This window comes from Antechinus flavipes, chromosome 1 (assembly GCF_016432865.1).
Source record: "Antechinus flavipes isolate AdamAnt ecotype Samford, QLD, Australia chromosome 1, AdamAnt_v2, whole genome shotgun sequence".
NCBI lineage: Eukaryota > Metazoa > Chordata > Mammalia > Dasyuromorphia > Dasyuridae > Antechinus > Antechinus flavipes.
This window is the reverse complement of record NC_067398.1, coordinates 243,662,388-243,679,573: the sequence shown is the minus strand read 5'-3', so window position 1 is coordinate 243,679,573 and position 17,186 is coordinate 243,662,388. Positions and strand designations below refer to the sequence as shown.

Below are 17,186 nucleotides of genomic sequence, written 5' to 3'. Positions count from 1 at the left end.
TGTGTGCCCCAGATCCCCAGAGTGATGTGAAATTAGGTGTCATTGTGCTAAGATGTGGCATCTATTAAACAGTAACAAATGTGTCATTAAGTAGCATTGTCTTTGTCACCCAAGGTCCCCCAGCTTTTTGACTGATGGGCCCTCAGCACCCTTTTTGCTACTTTTGTATACCCAGGTGGGTTTTTGCTTATTTATTTATTTATTTATTTATTTTTAATATAATTTTTCCCCCTCGAATAGATGCAGACCCTTTGTCAAAATGAAGTCCCAAATAGTAGCAGTGGGACCTGGCCATTGCTACATGTCCCCCCTCTGAGGTCCAACCAGCAAAGAGCCTAGGCTGAAAGGGGAGCTGGTGATGGATGGGCCACTCAGGGCTGAGGGCAGCTCTGCTTTTCCCTGGAAGATCTGGGTTCAGTGACAAGGTACCCCGAACAATGAACAATGATGAGTCGCGAGACCATTTTCCTCAGAGCTTGGGATTCCTGTCAACTGAAATCATCCTCAACTGACCAGAAGCAGAATAGTTTCAACAGTTTGATACTGCTCTTGTCAAAGGCAGTGTCTGAAGTTCAATAAATATCGGATAGATTTTTTTTTTATCTTCTTTTCCTTATCATGGGGTTGGGCAGATGCTTCCACCTGTTTAGCAGCCTTGAAATGCTCAGTGACTTTAAAGGAGTTTTTCTATTGTCCCTATTCTAGCAGATATATTTCATTTTTTGTTTGTTTGTTTTTGCAAGATTCAAATTTCCCAGCTCCTTGTTGGTGGATATTTGGGAAGAGATAATTTCCATTGATCTTCGCTGTGAAGAAATAAAAATTCCATGCCTAAGGCTACAGGGCAGACTCAAAGCAGCTTCATCTCCCCTCCACCTGAGTTACGCATGAGGGCAGCCTCAGCATCCAGCTTCTTCGGGGTAAGAGCTGACAGTCTCCTCTGAGCAGACTTCTGTGTTTCATGTGTCATCTGGTCCTTGAGTCATTAACCCACAGTTTAGGAAGCACTGATTTTCCACACTTACAGGCCCGAGACCATGACTCGGAACGGTGGCTGCACATGTCTGTGCCGAGGACTGGCTGTGGGGCTTACACATGGGCTGGCACAGCTGGCATCCACGCCTCCTATTGATGGTAAATAGGCATGGTGGAGAATAGGGAGTTGTAAGGACAGTCGGCGCTGTATGCTGCAGAGAAGAGAGAAAAGAAGTCAGAGCCGTTGAAAGGGGAGGCAACCCTTATTTTTACCTATTGCTACAATCACCTGGGATGCTGCCTGGTTCTGACTCCTGGCTCCTACCTGCTAATCCTGGTCTGCTGCCATCCATCGGGATTGCTTAAGTCAGGAGCTTTAGACAGCAGGCCTCTCACCTGGGATCAGTGGTTCTAAACCTGTTGCACCATGGATGTACACTGTTCCTCATATAGGTGGGATATTGTTACCTGCCCCCCAAGACTAGATGATACCGGTGTTCTGCTTAAACCTTTCTTTACATTGGAGCCCTGGAGCATTTTATCACTGTTGAATATGTTGGGCTAGTTATAACTTCTGGATCTCAGTTTCCACATCTGTAAAATGGACGAGTTGGAGTAGATGACCTTTAAACAGGGGTATGTTGGTAAATGTGCTATGTGCACAGGACACAGTATTTAGCTGGCATTCTGAATATTTTCTCCTTTACCTACAAATCTCAATAATTGACAGAACAATACATCAAGCCCTGATTCCTGGCTTTTACAGACTTCTAAGTATAAATCCTTACCCTGAAAATTGAACAGTTAGTTCACCCAAGCTACACCCCTTTCTCTAAGGTCACTTCCAGTTATACCCTATCCTATGATCTTATGCTTCCTTTTGAATAATGACTCATACACATGCACCTGTAAGGAAGACAGCACAAATATTATTTTTTCCTTTTACAGATAAGTAAACAATGATTCAGAGAGCTAGAATGACATTAGAATGGCACACCTATGATTATACAGAATGTAAATGTCAGAGTAGGGATCATTCTCATACCAGATCTAGTGCTCTTTAAACTGTACCATGCTTTTTTATTGTTGTTGTGAGTCATGTTCAACTCTTCAAGATCCCACTTGGGGTTTTCTTGGCAAAGATACTGGAGTGATTTGCTATTTCCTTCTCCGGTCCATTTTACAGATAAAGAAACTGAGGCAAACAGCACTAAATGACTTGCCCAGGGTCACACAGTTACCATTGAACTCAGGAATGTGAAACTTTCTGACTTCAGACCTGACTCTAACACTTATGCACCAGGGTCCCGCCTAGTGTTCTATACCACACTGTCTCTCCATGTAGCCTCCTGTGTTCTCATTCCTTTTCCCTGAATCCTTACATACCCATTCTGACTTGCTCACTGACAGCCTGTTTCCTGCACGATCATAAGTCTGCCCCGAGGTTATTGAGTTTCACAACAGTCCTTTGCCTGTATTGTGCCCAGAGATCTTCTACCACGCTAAGCTCGCCTTGTAGTCTTGGATGACTCTGCTTTATGGCTGCCTGTGACTCAGCTGTGACACCCATGGCATATATTGTATATGATGCATAAATATACACAAGTGTATATGCCCACAAGCATATACACACACATACACAATCCGTCTAAGCATACATACATGTATACATAGAGATATAACATACGTGGGTATAGACATGCATGTGTGCATGAGTATCTGAGCATGCACACATGTGCAGGCATATATATGCACACATAGATAAATGCACACACATGTACATACATGCAAAACACACACATACATATTTACAATATAGAACACAATACATTTATATACATGCAATGAAGCACACAATGCAATATACATGTGAACACATATGTATTAAACAAATGAGCATATATCCATATGCATATAAATATACTCAACACATGTACACATGTATACACATACACATGAATGCAATACATAATACACATACATGATCATATAGATTAATGACTTACAATATACCTTTACACAATATATATCTTTGTGTATATTGTGTATACATACATATATGTGCATATTTATATACACATAGACACATACACACACAACTAACACTAGGTCTCCTTAACTCACCTAAGCTGGAAGGGTATCAACTTATGGTCAGTATAGAAATTTTAATTTGCTTTGGGCTGGTTCATCCCTCCTTAAGCAAACTGGCGTTTTTTTGTGCTCCAAGGTGAGTGCTAGATTTCCTGGGGACACCTGCTTTAGCTCTACTACCCCCAAACTCAATGAATCCCCCAGCTTCGGCTTTCCCCAGTAGTATGGATCTCAAGTTTGCATCACCATGCTCAGTCCCTCATATCCAGTAAAGATTTAGGATTCCTGATATCCACATCTGATCCCCAGCACTTATTTTTTTAGATAAACAGAGATTAAGTGTCTTGTCCAGGGTCACACAGTTAGTAAGTATCTGAGGCTGGATTTGAACCCAGAGCTTCCTGACTCCAGGGCTGGTGCTCTGTCTACTGAACCACTCAGCTGTCCCACATTCCTGGCATTTAATAGAATCTAATAGTATAGTGACAACAGTGTTGGTCTTAGAGTGAGGGGACTTTGGTTTGAATCCAGGCTCCAACATTGACTAGGTGGGTGACCTTGCACAAGTTATCCTACCAATTTTTGCCTCAATTTCCTAATCTAAAAATGAGGTTAAGAACATTTGTATTGACTCCTAGAATGATTGATCAAAATACTTTGTAACCTTAAATTGCTACAGAAAGATAGGCTTTAAGTTTGAAAAAGATCTCATCACTATGAGCACAGGGAGACTCATGCATCTCTGCTCCTATTTTTCTCTCTGCCTGGAACATATTCCTCATCCCATTTGCTTATCTGGGTTCATTGTGCCCACATGTTACTTGTGCCCCACCTCTTATATATCCATCCATCCATATATCATCTATCTATCTATCTATCTATCTATCCATTCACCCTCCATCCATCCATCTGTCTGTCCATCTGTCTATCGTTTATCTAGCACTGACTGGAACTCTTGGGTAGCTCATACAGTAGATAGTGTGCTGGAGTCAGGAAAACTCATTTTACTGAGTCTTAACCTGGCCTCAGATACTTACAAGCTGTGTGACCCTGGGTGAATCACTTAATTCTGTTTGCCTTGATTTCTCATCTGTTAAATGACCTGGAGAAGGAAATGACAAGCAACTCCAGTGTCTTTGCCAAGAAAACTCCAAATGAGTTTATAGTCAGACATAATTAAAACAATGGGACAACAAAAACAACAACAACAAAATTTGGGTCTCTGTCAGGAAATTCCCTCTGTTAATACAGATGGCAATTTCTCTTCATCCTGGACTTTTAGAAAATCTTTTGGACATATCAAAAGTTTCAGTGTCTTGCCTGATGTTATATAGCTAGTATATGTAAAGAACTGGACCTGACTTCAGGGCTTCCAACTGGTTCTATGCATTATATCATTCACCATCTTTCATTATTCTAATGCATGCATTTATATTTAAGTTTTCCAAAAAAGGCAGTGTTAGTTAGACTTAAGTTCAGTTTATGCCTTTGACACTAACTGAGGCAAGTTCCTTAGCCTCTTAGTATCTTAGTCAACTCTCTGAGATTATAAATGACACAACAATTGTAAATCTGCAGCCAGAAAGGGAGCTCCCTATACTAATGAACTCACAGATCAAAGAACTTCTGTTTGTTCTGACTCTTTCATCAGGAGGAAGAGAAGAAGGTACAGAGAGAAAATGAGGAACTGGATTTGCTGGATACATGTCAGTCAGCCAGCAAAAAAAGCATTTTAAAGGATTTACTATGTGCATATATTTCAAAGGTCATGACAAATGGAAAATTAACTTTGAATAGAGTTGTATAAATTAGTTCTGTCCTGATGCTGAGCAACAGGAACTGTCAATCCCTATGTATCAGGGACTGCCACTCATTTCCATCATGTCTTGGAGTCTTGTAATACAGAGGTCTGCTTGTTCCTTTTGCATCTCTAGGTTTTAATTGGACACTACTCACTGTTCTGGGGAGTTGATGTCTTCTCTAGGATCTTGGCTTGATCGTGAGGGCTCTGTTGTGTTCCACTGTAACTGGGTATTTTGATCGAGGTGATTTTTTAAAATAGCTTTTTCACCATCTGAGTGAAAAACAAACAAAATATCATTCAACTTTCTTTTTTGTACTCAGAATGCATCTTTAAAAACAGGTATATAAAAGAACTAGAAATTGAATGTAGGTATATCAGTTGGGGAATGGCTGAATAAGTTATGATATATGAAGGTAATGGAATATTATTGTTCTATAAGAGATTGATAAGCAGGCTGATTTCAGAAAAGTCTGGAAAGACCTACATAAACTGATGCTGAGTGAAGTGAGCAGAATTGAGACAACACTGAATATAGTAACAACAAAATTATGTGATTATCAACTATAATGGACTTGACTCTTCTTAACAATGTGGTGATTCAAGGCAATTTCAGTGGACTTGGGATGGAAAATGCCAATCATATCCAGAGAAAGAGAGCTATGGAGATTGAATGTGGATTAAAGCTTAATATTTCCCCTTTTTTGTTTGTTTTCTTTCTCGTGTTTTTTTCTCCTTTTGGTTTGATTTTTCTTGTATAATATGATAAATAAGAAAATATGTTTAGAAAAATTGCATATATTCACCCTATATCAGAATGCTTGCTGTCTTGGGGTGGAGAGAGCAAAGGATGGAGGATCATACACAAGTGAATGATGAAAACTATCTTTACATGTATTTAGGAAAATAAAATACTATTGGAAAAAAATCAGGTGCATGCATCTTTAAAATGAAATAGTCATCAGTGTGCCATGTTGGTTGAAAGATAGGTTTCTTTTTTCCAAATCTGCCTTGTGGCTGTTGTATAGAAAACCAATCTTGATATTAGGAAAACCTGGATTCCAACCAATCTCTGACAATGGATGGCTATGTGACCATGGGCAAGCCACTTAACCTTTTAGTGCAAAGTTTTAAGACTGTAAGTTATAAAGAGTCATCATCATCATCATCACTGGCATTTATATAATCCTTTAAGGTTTGCAAAATATTTCATATTTGCTGTTGTTAGTTAATTTGGGGTTTTGTTGGCAAATATAATTGAGTGGTTGTCATTTCCTTTTCCATCTCATTTTACAGATGAAAAAATTGAGGAAAACAGAATTAAGTGACTTGCCCAGAGTCACACAGCCAGTAAATGTTTGAGGCCAAATTTGAATTCAAGTCTTCCTGATTCCAGGCCCAGTGCTTTGTTTACTGTATCATCAAGCTTTTACAGATTTACAGATGAGGAAACTGAAGCACACAAAGATTAAGTGACTTGCCCAAAGAAGGTGCTAAATTGCATTGTAAGAATGAATTTCCTTATCTGGGCATTCCCAGACCAATAAAAATACAAATTCAAGGAACTATCTCCTCTAAAATCTGTATGGCTGATACTTGGAGTTATTTTTTAGTGTAAATCATGTTTTCCTGTTAGAAGATCAGCCTATATTAGGCTTATTTTTCACTCTGACCAATATGCCATTCTTCATGATTTTGCAAATATTTTTCATCAGTGGAGAATTTTGTGTGTGTGTGTGTGTGTGTGTGTGTGTGTGTGTTTGTGTGTGTGTGTGTGTATGTTTTAGATAGAGACGGAGGAAGGGAGGGAGGAAGTAAAAGAAGAAAGAAGAAAGAGAAAAAAAGAGACAGAGAGAGAGGGAGGGAATGGCAGAGAAAGAGAAATAAAGAAAGAGGTCTTCTGCCTCTGCTTTCTCAGTGAACTTGTCCATTGAACACTCAGGCTGAATGGTTCACCCCAAGTTTGGGTTGGAGAAGAAATGGAAGTTCCAAATATTATATCCCTTGTGAGATCTCCTTTCTTTCTTTCTTGACCTCCAAGATTCAAGGAAAAATGTAATCTAGCGAATTTAAGAATTGAAAGCTAGAACTAATATGGTCTATATTAATACCAAGATTAAAAGAATGTATAGAGACAATTTAAAAAGAAGATATATTATGAATTGTTAATCTTGCTACTCCAGAGAAAAAAATAAAATATTTAGCTTAGACATAAATGAAAATGAAATATATCTTTAGGAAGCACAACCGTAAGTTTTGAAGGTTTTATTTACATTTCATCTGTCTAAAGTTGTAGCCTCTGTTGATAAATGTCCCTGAAAGAGAGAAAACTGAACTAAACTAGCATGGTGTCCATGGAGTTTTGTCTCAAGTATTGATGTATGATCCGAGCTTCCTAGAGAGAGGAAGAATATGCTTCCAGGCTTTCTGCACATGATGACTATTATTGCCCCGCAAGCCTGGACTCATAGCTTTATAGGTGCCTCTTTGGGACAGACCACTCCCTGCAGAAGAGTATCTGTAGTAGGACTATCCCTTACTCCATTCTGTCTCTCTCCCCAGTGGATTGTTGTTTACATTTTCACAAAGTTCCTTATCCTGTCTTGCCTGAAGGTGTAGTTTATCAGGGTAAAGCTTGGAAAACTCAGAGATGGATCTGGATAAAAAAGCAACATTCTTACTCTACTATGTGCTGAACAGACAGCTCCTGCCTTACCAGTGCTTTCCGTGAAGTTCCTTATATTAAGGATGTCATTGAGCTCTTGATAGTGGTTTTGCTTAATGTATGTTGTCTTCTCTGGTGTGTCTTGTAGCTGCATAGTGACTTCTTCTAAATCTTTGTCCAGCTGAAAAGTAAAAGCATCACATCCAAGCCAACAGACAGGGCTATTCATGATTGAACAAAGTTTTCTGCTGTATACAATAAAGTAAACTACTCGGCTACTTGTCTAGGAACAATGTAGCTCCCAATAGAATTGTTTGCCCTTAAGAAGAACTGGATTTACAATTAGGGGACCTGAATTCAAATCCCATTTCTCAATTGTGTGACATTGGACAAATTCTCCTCTATAAAACCAAAGGGCTGAATTAGATAAGAGCTCTCAATTGTTTAGCCCAGATTAAAATGTAATTGGGAAATGTTTTATAAAATTAAAAAAATATAATAAATTATAGGTAATATTACCCATTGGTGGCTTACAGGGATTCTTATGTACAAATTACTGTTTCCTATTTTTATTTATTTTTGATAACACTGACCTAGATTTTTTGTAAGATCTTTTTTTTTGTAAGATCTTTCCTGCTCTAAAACTAAAAAAAAAAAAAAAAAAAAAAAAAAAAAATTAGTTTTACTGATTGCATGATGACAGTGGGAGTGGTGATTCCCTGTTTTATATGGAAACTCTGCTCCTGATAGGGAGACTTTTTCTGATGCTATGAGATATCCTGAAATGGAATGAGAGGATTTAGGGAAGAAGAGAAATGAGACATTGGGAGTGTTTTAAGAGAGAGCTGGTGACATATTTCTCCTCTCTCATCAAGAATACTAGAAAAAGGGAGTATTGTATTAAATGGAGATAGGACTAGATGATCTTCCTTTCAGTTTTAAGATTCTAGGACCTAAATCAGCTCAAATATGCGGTGTCCTTCTGCAATGATGCCAGAAGGGTTAGAGCCAGGTCCTAAAGCTCTCCCTATTCCTACTGGATTATTAGATGCCCGAAGTAATACCTCTGTGATTTTCATTCTCAGGCGATGATTTTCAGATTGTAGCCCTTCTAGTCGAGATGTGCTGGCCTGGTTCACACTGGTGACTGATGTGGATGTTTTGGAATCTTCTTTCTTTTGATTTTGAGTGAACTGGAACCGTCTATTCTGTGTTGCTGCATCTGGGTTGGTCCTCAATGTGATAAGCTGAAAAGTGGATAACAGAGCTGAAAAGAGACCTCAGAAAGATTGTTTTTATGTTCTACTCCTCAATTCTTCATATTCAATTCCATGAAAGTTTCACCAGTAAAAGTAACCAAGAAATTGGGGAACATTTGGACATAATGGAAAGAGTGCCAGAGCTGCAAAATGTAATGCATCTATTATAATTTTTGTGGTTATTGTCCAAATTATCCAAATAAATTATTTATCCAAACAAAGAAGATTACTATATTTAACAAATATATTGCTTCAAACCTTCTGGAATTTGATCACTATGTTTTTCAGGAACTCTCAGCAGACTTCAGGTAAACAGAAGGTTTACCTTTGTCAAGCTTTTAAAAGTTCATTTATAGCCAGTAACAATTTGTTGTTGGACCACTGTGTTCCATAGAGAGTAAGAGTGGAAATAGAAGTAATCCTTGCCCAAGGAGTTCATAATCTAATAGGGTGGTAGAAAATATAGGAGTGTATATATCTCTTTCATGAAAGAAATACAAACAATACCCATTTATGGTTATTTAGGGAGGTATTGTCAAGTGCCTTTTGAGGTAGAAAATGACCAAACTGGAGGCCAGTGAAGTATGTACAGGAAGGTTTCATTGCAGGGGCTGAGCCTTGGAAAGAATGATAAAGGAGAATATTGAGGTTTAGCTCCCTTTTTATAGAAAGTCCCCGATCCATTTCCCAGGTATATATTTTCCCACACTTCCTTAGAGGTCAAACATAGCCATTTGCCATCAATTCTTATGATTCTTATAATTCGATTCTTATGTCGTCTTCTTAAAATATCCTTTTTCCATAAATCTAGCAACATTTTTCTTTCAAAGACTCAACAACACTTAACATTTATTAAACTTCTGCTATGTACAGGGCATTATGCTAAAATCTAGGAATATTCAAAAGAATAACAATTCTCAACCTTAAAGAATTTACTTCCTTCTTAGAGATATAGCATGTACAAAAAAAGTAAATAAATTTTAATAGAAGGTAAATCCCAGTAAGAGCAGGGCCTATTTTGTTTCTATTTTTGAATCCCCATAGCCCAAGAGTGTGTTAAGTCAACTAACATTTATTAAGTGCATGTTATTTAAGTACTCAGTGTGGGAGAGGGTGGAATACAAAGAAAGGCAAAATACAGTTTTAGCCCTCAAAGAGTTGACAGTTTAAAGTTCTGACACATTAATTGATGTTTATTGGTTGACTGAAAAATAAAAGGTGATTTGAGGAGGGAGAGAGCATTAACAATTGGGAAAAGGTATGAGAAGGGCTTCGTGTAGGTGGGGGCATCTATGCTGGCCTTAAAGAAAGCCAAGCATTTCAAGTTTGGGAGTTTCAGAAGCCTATGGCTCATATAGGTACAGAGCTCAGGAAGGAGTTGGAGTAAAATTGTAGGAGTTGATGAAATGACTAAAAAAGAGGGTATAGAAAGATAAGAGAGCCCAGTATAGAGACTCAGGGGACACTTATAGTCTGAGTTTTCCCTCAGATGTTAGAGCTCTCTTCAAATGTGCATTTATTTTATATTTACTTATCTACATTTATGTTTCTTCCCTCTATTTTCCTTTTGTTTTATAGTAAAATCTAAATTTAGTGGATGAAGAATGGGAACACTGACAAATAAGGTGGTATTCAATTAAATATGGAACTATCTTATGTAGTAAGGAATCCACCAAAAAAAGTTAACAATGTTTGAAAACAGGTTGAAAGAAAAGATTAGTCATTTGTTTAATATTTGTAATTAAGGATAGCAATTCAAAATATTATAACATGATTTATATTAGCATATGTACTTATAAAAAATTCAATAAACTTTCACATTTTAAGTGGACTATGGAATTCATTATTAAAAAGAATTCTAATGATAAATTATTTAATTGTTAAACATTTTATATAGTAAAGAATTGGTTCCTGATTTGCAAAATCCAAACACTTCATACTTATGTCAGCTTTCCTAACCCTTTCATGTAACCTAGGAATTATTCCTAGCCCTCTAATAGGCCACAGATATCTAAGTCATCTTCACCACTTTCTGGACAACTTCTCATCCCCCAATACATTCTCCTCCCTCCTCTATACTGTTATATATCATTTTGGTGTTCTGTTGATTAAACCTTCCCAATCCTTCTTCCTCTCCTAACTTTGGGGGATCAGTCCTCCTGCTTTATTCCCAGTAATGTTAGCTAATTTAGCCACATAATGCTCACACTAGTGACTACTGCACAAATTTTGCCTTGCATTCATAGCATGTAAGAGAAAGTCTCTATTGACTTGAGTCATTTTAAAAGTAGTCCCTCATGGTTAGAGAGTAAGTAGGAGCACAGTGGATAGAAAACTGGGTCTGGAGTCAGGAAGACTCCAAATCACTTCATCCTGTTTTTCTCAGTTTCCTTATCTGTAGAGCTGGAAAAGAAAATGGCAAACCACTCTAGTACCTCTGCCAAGAAAACCCCAAATGACTCAAAAACAACAATACAGTACAAAAGATAGATATTAAAAGCAAAGTTTGAAAAAAATTGATCTTAGAGGTATTAGGGAGTCACTGAAATTTACTGGGTAGGAGTGACATGGTCTCTCGTAGAATATAAGCTCATTGAAGGCAGGGCCTATTTCCTTTTTGCATAGTTTGATTTTCTAGAACGTGCTTAATAAATGCTTGTAGAATGTATAACCTATTATCAAAATGCTTATCTTCTTAATGAGGGGAGGGAGAGAGAGAATTAGGAAATCAAAATTTTAAAAAATGACTGTTAAAAATCACTTTTACATCTAATTAGGTAACAGATAAAAATTAAATAAATATATTTAAAAGCAAAAAAAAAATGCTTGTGGAGTTGAATTGAGAAACAGAAAGACAGAAGAGAGGTTTAGTAGTTCTAAAAATGAGAGCTAGTAGAGGTAAATTATTACTGTCAAACTACTACTATTACTAGCTGGCATTTACATAGCAAAGTGCTTTCTGAATATTATTTCATTTCATCCTCACAATAACAATGGGAACTAGGTACTATTATTATCCTTATTTTGTTGTTGTTGTTTGTCCTTTATTCTAGAAGAGGACCATGACATCAGAGAGATGATGCCATGACATGCAAGTGAATTGGATTTAAGTGAGGGAGGGCTGTGGAAGGTCACTTGCCTTACTTTCTCCTCTGCAATCATCTGGGTCCAGTGGCCAGATATAAATCAGGATGAATGAAGATGGCTTTGGATACAGTGGGAGACCTAGACCTTTTAAGCTAAGGCCTTTAACAACCATTCTTTGTCTCAATTGCTACCTACCCTTTCCGTTTTACAAATGTGGAAATTGAGGCTCAGAGAGATTGAACAATGTATCCATGGACACATAGCTGGTGTCTGAGGCATGATTCAAACTCAGGTTTCTTATTATTCTGGGCTTATGACTCCTTCTAATATACCCTGCTGCCTGCAAAGTTATGGCTCTTGACTGCTTTGTATAGGACTTTACCAGGGGAATGCTAGATGATGATAAACAAGGCACTTAGAGAGAAAAAGGCTCTTTAATAAAGTTATACAGAATCTTATCACTGTAGATGTTGGATATACATATTTCATAGTTAAATATCTAATTTCAAGATCATGTCATGGGATCAATTTTAATTTGTTAAAACTCTGACCAATTACCTTCAAATGAATTTTCATTTTTCTCTAATGTTAAATAAAGCCCCACATGAAATCTTTTGTCATCATTACACACAATTACTTTGATATGAATGGCCATGGCAGGAACAAAAATAATGATAACAGAGGGGGGAAAAGCAACATATCAGGCACGAAATGTTCAAACAGTCTGATTGCCACTTAAACTGCAATTGAATGTTATCTCTGATGAGATAATGGGGAAAAAAAACCCTCTAGTCTGGGACCAATCAGCCAGTTTATTCTGACATCTTTATCCACCTTTCCTCAACTTTGCCTTCCAACAAAGTAGCAGCTGGGGAAATGACTCAGTTGTTCATCCAGTTTAATAAACATTTATTAATTGCCTGTTAAGCACCAGACAATGAAGTTCTGGACCAAAATGAGATAGTCTTTGCCCTCAAGGAGATTATATTCTACTATGGAGATCCCACAGGCCTATTGAAAAGTAAATTAATTAATTCATTCACTATTAATTAGATGATAGAGTGGCTAAAAGCACTGTATTTGGAGTCAGGAGGATCTGAGTTCAAATTCAGCCTTAGACACTTACTAGCTGTGTTACTCTGGAAAAATCATTCAATCTCTCAGTCTCAGTTTTCTTTCTCTAAAATGGGGGTAAATAAAAGCCCCTATCATTCATGGTTGTGAAAATCAAATGAAACAACACAGGCAAAATGCTTGGCAAACTTAAAGGACTATATATATGTAGTTGGTCAACAAGCATCTGTTTAAATCTCCAGCTATTGTTTTTAAGGACTCCTAAAACCCTTTCCAACTCTAAACAGATTATCCTATGAACATTACCTCTGTGGGCACAAAGGAAGGAATACAATTAATAGGTTACAATATAACATAACAGTAACAGCTCATTGCTAAGTTCTAAGGTTACAAAGACAAAACAAAAAGCCAGTCCCTGATTTCAAATAACTAGGTATTGCTGTGCCACAGTTCCCTTTTATTGTCCTGCCTCAATTTCCCTGAATTGTTCTGCCTCAGTTCCTTGAATTGTTCTGCTTTAATCCCCCTGATTTCCACCCCCCTTCCTGAACAATAGGACTGAGATAATTAGGGCTGTAGCTGGCCACTTTGACATTCCAAAAGAGTCATAACACTCCAGATGTCCTATCTCAGATACCTAATTGGTAACTTCTATCTCTAAATTCAGACTTCCTGGCTCCTAACTCCTCCTAAATTATCAAGAATTTATGGTTCTCATCCCCGCCCTGTCAGAACTGGATTGATGGTCCCTTCCTGCTCTCAGTGCTCATACTCTACCCCCTTGCCTTGGTCTACCCTGGTAGTTTAGAGCCACATATATATATTTCATGGGAAACTCACATTTGTGGCTGAATACTTTGAAACATCAGCCCTGGGACCAAATGGATCCTTTGGTCCCAGAAAATTTCTCCCTCTCAGAAATCCAAATAAAATATTAAAAACTCTCTAATCTCTATCTTGCCTCAATTTCTCTGGCATTATAGTATATACATAGAAGATAAAATAGGAGAGACATCAGCAGTTGGGAGGACTAGGAAAGGTCTCTTGCAGAAGGTGGGATTTGAGCTGATCCTGAAGGAAGCTAGGGAGACTAACACAGAAGATGATAAGACCAAGCATCCCAGTATACACAGCCAGTGTAAAAGGCTCAAACAAAGGGCTTGAACATGATGTTCCAAAACAGAGGGAAGAAGATATAAGAAGGGTGGAAAAAAGGGAATGAACAGTGAAGAACTCGAAATGCCAATCAGAAGACTATATCAGACTGATCTTGGAGAGAGATAACAGGACACCCTGGAACTCATTAAGCAGCGCCTGACATGGTCAAGCCAAAGCTTTCAAAAAAAAAAAAAAGGTTCTGTTGGGGCAGCACAATGGATAGGGCATGAACTCTGGAATAGAAGGACTGAGTTCAAATTCAGCTTCAGACACTTATTAGCTGTGTGATCCTGGGCAAGTCACTTAACTCCAATTGCCTAAATGAAAAATTACTTTGTAACTTAAATCAAGTCTTTTAGCCTCAGTTTCTTTAGCTGTAAAGTGCTACAGAAAAAAGACCTCTCTTTACTTCTAACATACAGAAACTTATATATACGCCCTCTCATGTAGGTAGCATCTCTCTAATTAGTCCATCTACTTGTCTCTGTCTGTCTGTCTATAAGAAATAAAAATGTTTGCACAGTTGTGAGAGTAAAGCAAAATACATTTCAGATGTCCTAAATGTGGATTTGGGCAACATGATCACTATGGGTATGGTTTTGTGTGTGTGTGGGAGGACTGTGTATACAATATGTGCTCACTAATTAATAGCTGGCATTTATATAGCCTTTTAAGTTTGCCAAGCATTTTGCATGTGTTGTTTCATTTGATTTTCACAACTGTGAGTGATAGATGCTTTTATTTAGCCCCATTTTAGAGAAAGGAAACTGAGACTGAGAGATCGAATGATTTGTTCAGGGTAACACAGCTAATAAGTGTCTAAGGTTGACTTTGGGACAAGTTTGCCAAAAAATTTTTGGAATTTATATATGATAATAATAAATAGCAGTTAGTTTTTTTTTTTTAGGGGACACTCAAAACTTTACTAATATGATTTTTATTATTCAGCTAGTCATTCAATCATGTCTGACTCTTAGTGACCCTGTGTACTTTGTCCATGAGATTTTCTTGGCAAGGAGATTGGAGTAGTTTTCTATTTTATTTTTCAGATGAGGAACTGAGGCAAATAGAAATTAAATGATTTATCCAGGGTTATACATTTAGTAAAGGTCTGAGGCTGGATTTGAACTCAAATTTTTAGACTCTAAGTATGGAACTCTATTCACTGCACTACCTATATGCATAAATATTATTAGCTATAGACAAACCTCTTTCCTAGTGTATGAATGATTGTTGATTGGTATCTATTATTCCCAGTAACCTTGCATAATAGATACTTGTGGAGGAGGTGGATGACCACAAGTACAGTGAATTTTGGGAGAACATATGATCCTCAGAAAAGGTAACCTCAGAGATCAAAGAGATAGAACAATGGTTACTGTAAATGAAGATTTTCAGCTATATTTTATTCTCTTCCTTATAAGCAACAACAGGATGAACCAGATTGATTCTGTCTTGAAGATAGTCTGCACCATTTTAGAGATTAACTCCCAATGTGGGATCTTCTGTTAAGACTAACCATGGAAAAACATGTTTTCCCATGGAACAAACCTGATCTTTAGCATCTCCTGTGACCTCAAGGCTTCCACATTTTCTTAAGAAATCCTAAAAAAAACTACAAACCCAATCTATAATCTACAAATCTAACCCTGCAGCTAGCTTAGTTTTTCTGGTTTTCCTTAGTGTATTTGCAAAATTTCTTTTCAGTCTGTCTATTCAGTTTTTGATCTCCAGTCTTACAGACATGATGCTAAGTTCTTTCAAAGGCTGAATTGCACATGTTTAAATTATATGAGATTACTTGCTGTTTAGGGGAGGGAGAGGGGAAGGGAGGGAGAAAAATTTGAAACACAAGATTTTGTGAGGATGAATATTGAAAACTGTATTTGCAGTTATTAAATTAAATTAAAAATAAGTTAATAAAAAGTTATTAAGATATTCTCAAAGCTCTCAAGGAATCCAAGTTGGAAAACTCACACAATATTTTTAATAAATGCATTCTGATGATGAATACAAAAAGACATGGGAAAACTTATGTGAACTGATGCAAAGGGAAGTGAACAAAATGGGGAGAACAATTTACACAATGATTACAAAAATAGAAATGAGAAGAAGACCAACAAAAGGATTGAAACAAAGTATCAAGAACAATGTTAGCCCCAAAGAAGAGATGTGAGATTTTTCTTCTCAATTCTTTATAGATATTGGAGTCTATAAACATGGACCATTGTGTATGACATTTATGAGGTGTGGTACTGGAAGTGGGGGTACCTTTTCACTTCAAGTTGAGAAGCCAAAGAATTCGCTTAACTCCCAGAAGCTATGGCAAAAGAGGAGGCTTTATTATTTAAACACCAAGAGGCATTCTCTTAGAGGGCGTATCTTTCTCAATAGAGAGAGATCTGTAAAGAATACTTTTCTAGAGAACCTACTTTATGTGTAAATCTAGGGGAAGTTTGATAATTCTCAATTGAATGTGAAATCTTTCTTGAGATTGTGATTTCCTGACAAGATCAATAGGAATTTGATTTGCTCTTGAATGGCACAGCTTATTGCACTCTGAGAGAATGTGAGACCATTTGGAGCTATAGATCAAAGAGGACATGGTTTCTGTGATTTTACATAATTTTACAGAGTTCACTCAGGTCATACAGAGTTCACTCATGTCAGCATCATATTTTTATCATGTATCAATCAAGTTTGCTGAATTTTTCCTCCATCTACTTCCTTCTTCTTCTTCTTCTTCTTCTTCTTTTTTTTTTACTTCCTTCTTCTTTAATTTTTTTTTTTTTTTTTTTGTTATAAAAGATGGCTCTCAAGGAAAAGGATAGGTTAAGACTTAAAAGAGGAAATCTAGGCAATGTAAAAACAAAAGACATGATCAAAATTGCCTTATAATTAAATGCATAGTGAATTGTTGAACTGATTTAATAGAGTAAGATGATCTGAGTTTTAATCCTAGCTCTGGTGGTTATGAACTATGTGATTATGGACAAATGACCTCATCTCTTTGAACTTCATTTTTCTAACCAATACAGGTGGGGATTGTTATGAACAAAATGTTTTTAGAACTCTC

The 17,186-nt window shown here is 37.1% G+C and overlaps 1 protein-coding gene across 1 annotated transcript in view; it reads right to left on the bottom strand.

Annotated features, from left to right (window-relative positions):
• Positions 1 to 247: 247 nt before the first annotated feature.
• GABBR2 (gamma-aminobutyric acid type B receptor subunit 2) overlaps positions 248 to 17,186 on the bottom strand; it is a 780,032-nt gene continuing 763,093 nt past the window's right edge. Inside the window, exons 16-19 of the mRNA XM_051998595.1 lie at positions 8,597 to 8,779; positions 7,584 to 7,713; positions 5,023 to 5,140; positions 248 to 1,187 (exon numbers count right to left, since the gene is read on the bottom strand). Coding sequence (XP_051854555.1) covers positions 1,022 to 1,187; positions 5,023 to 5,140; positions 7,584 to 7,713; positions 8,597 to 8,779 — 597 coding nt within the window. The 3' untranslated portion in view covers positions 248 to 1,021. The remainder of the gene's footprint in view (positions 1,188 to 5,022; positions 5,141 to 7,583; positions 7,714 to 8,596; positions 8,780 to 17,186) is intronic.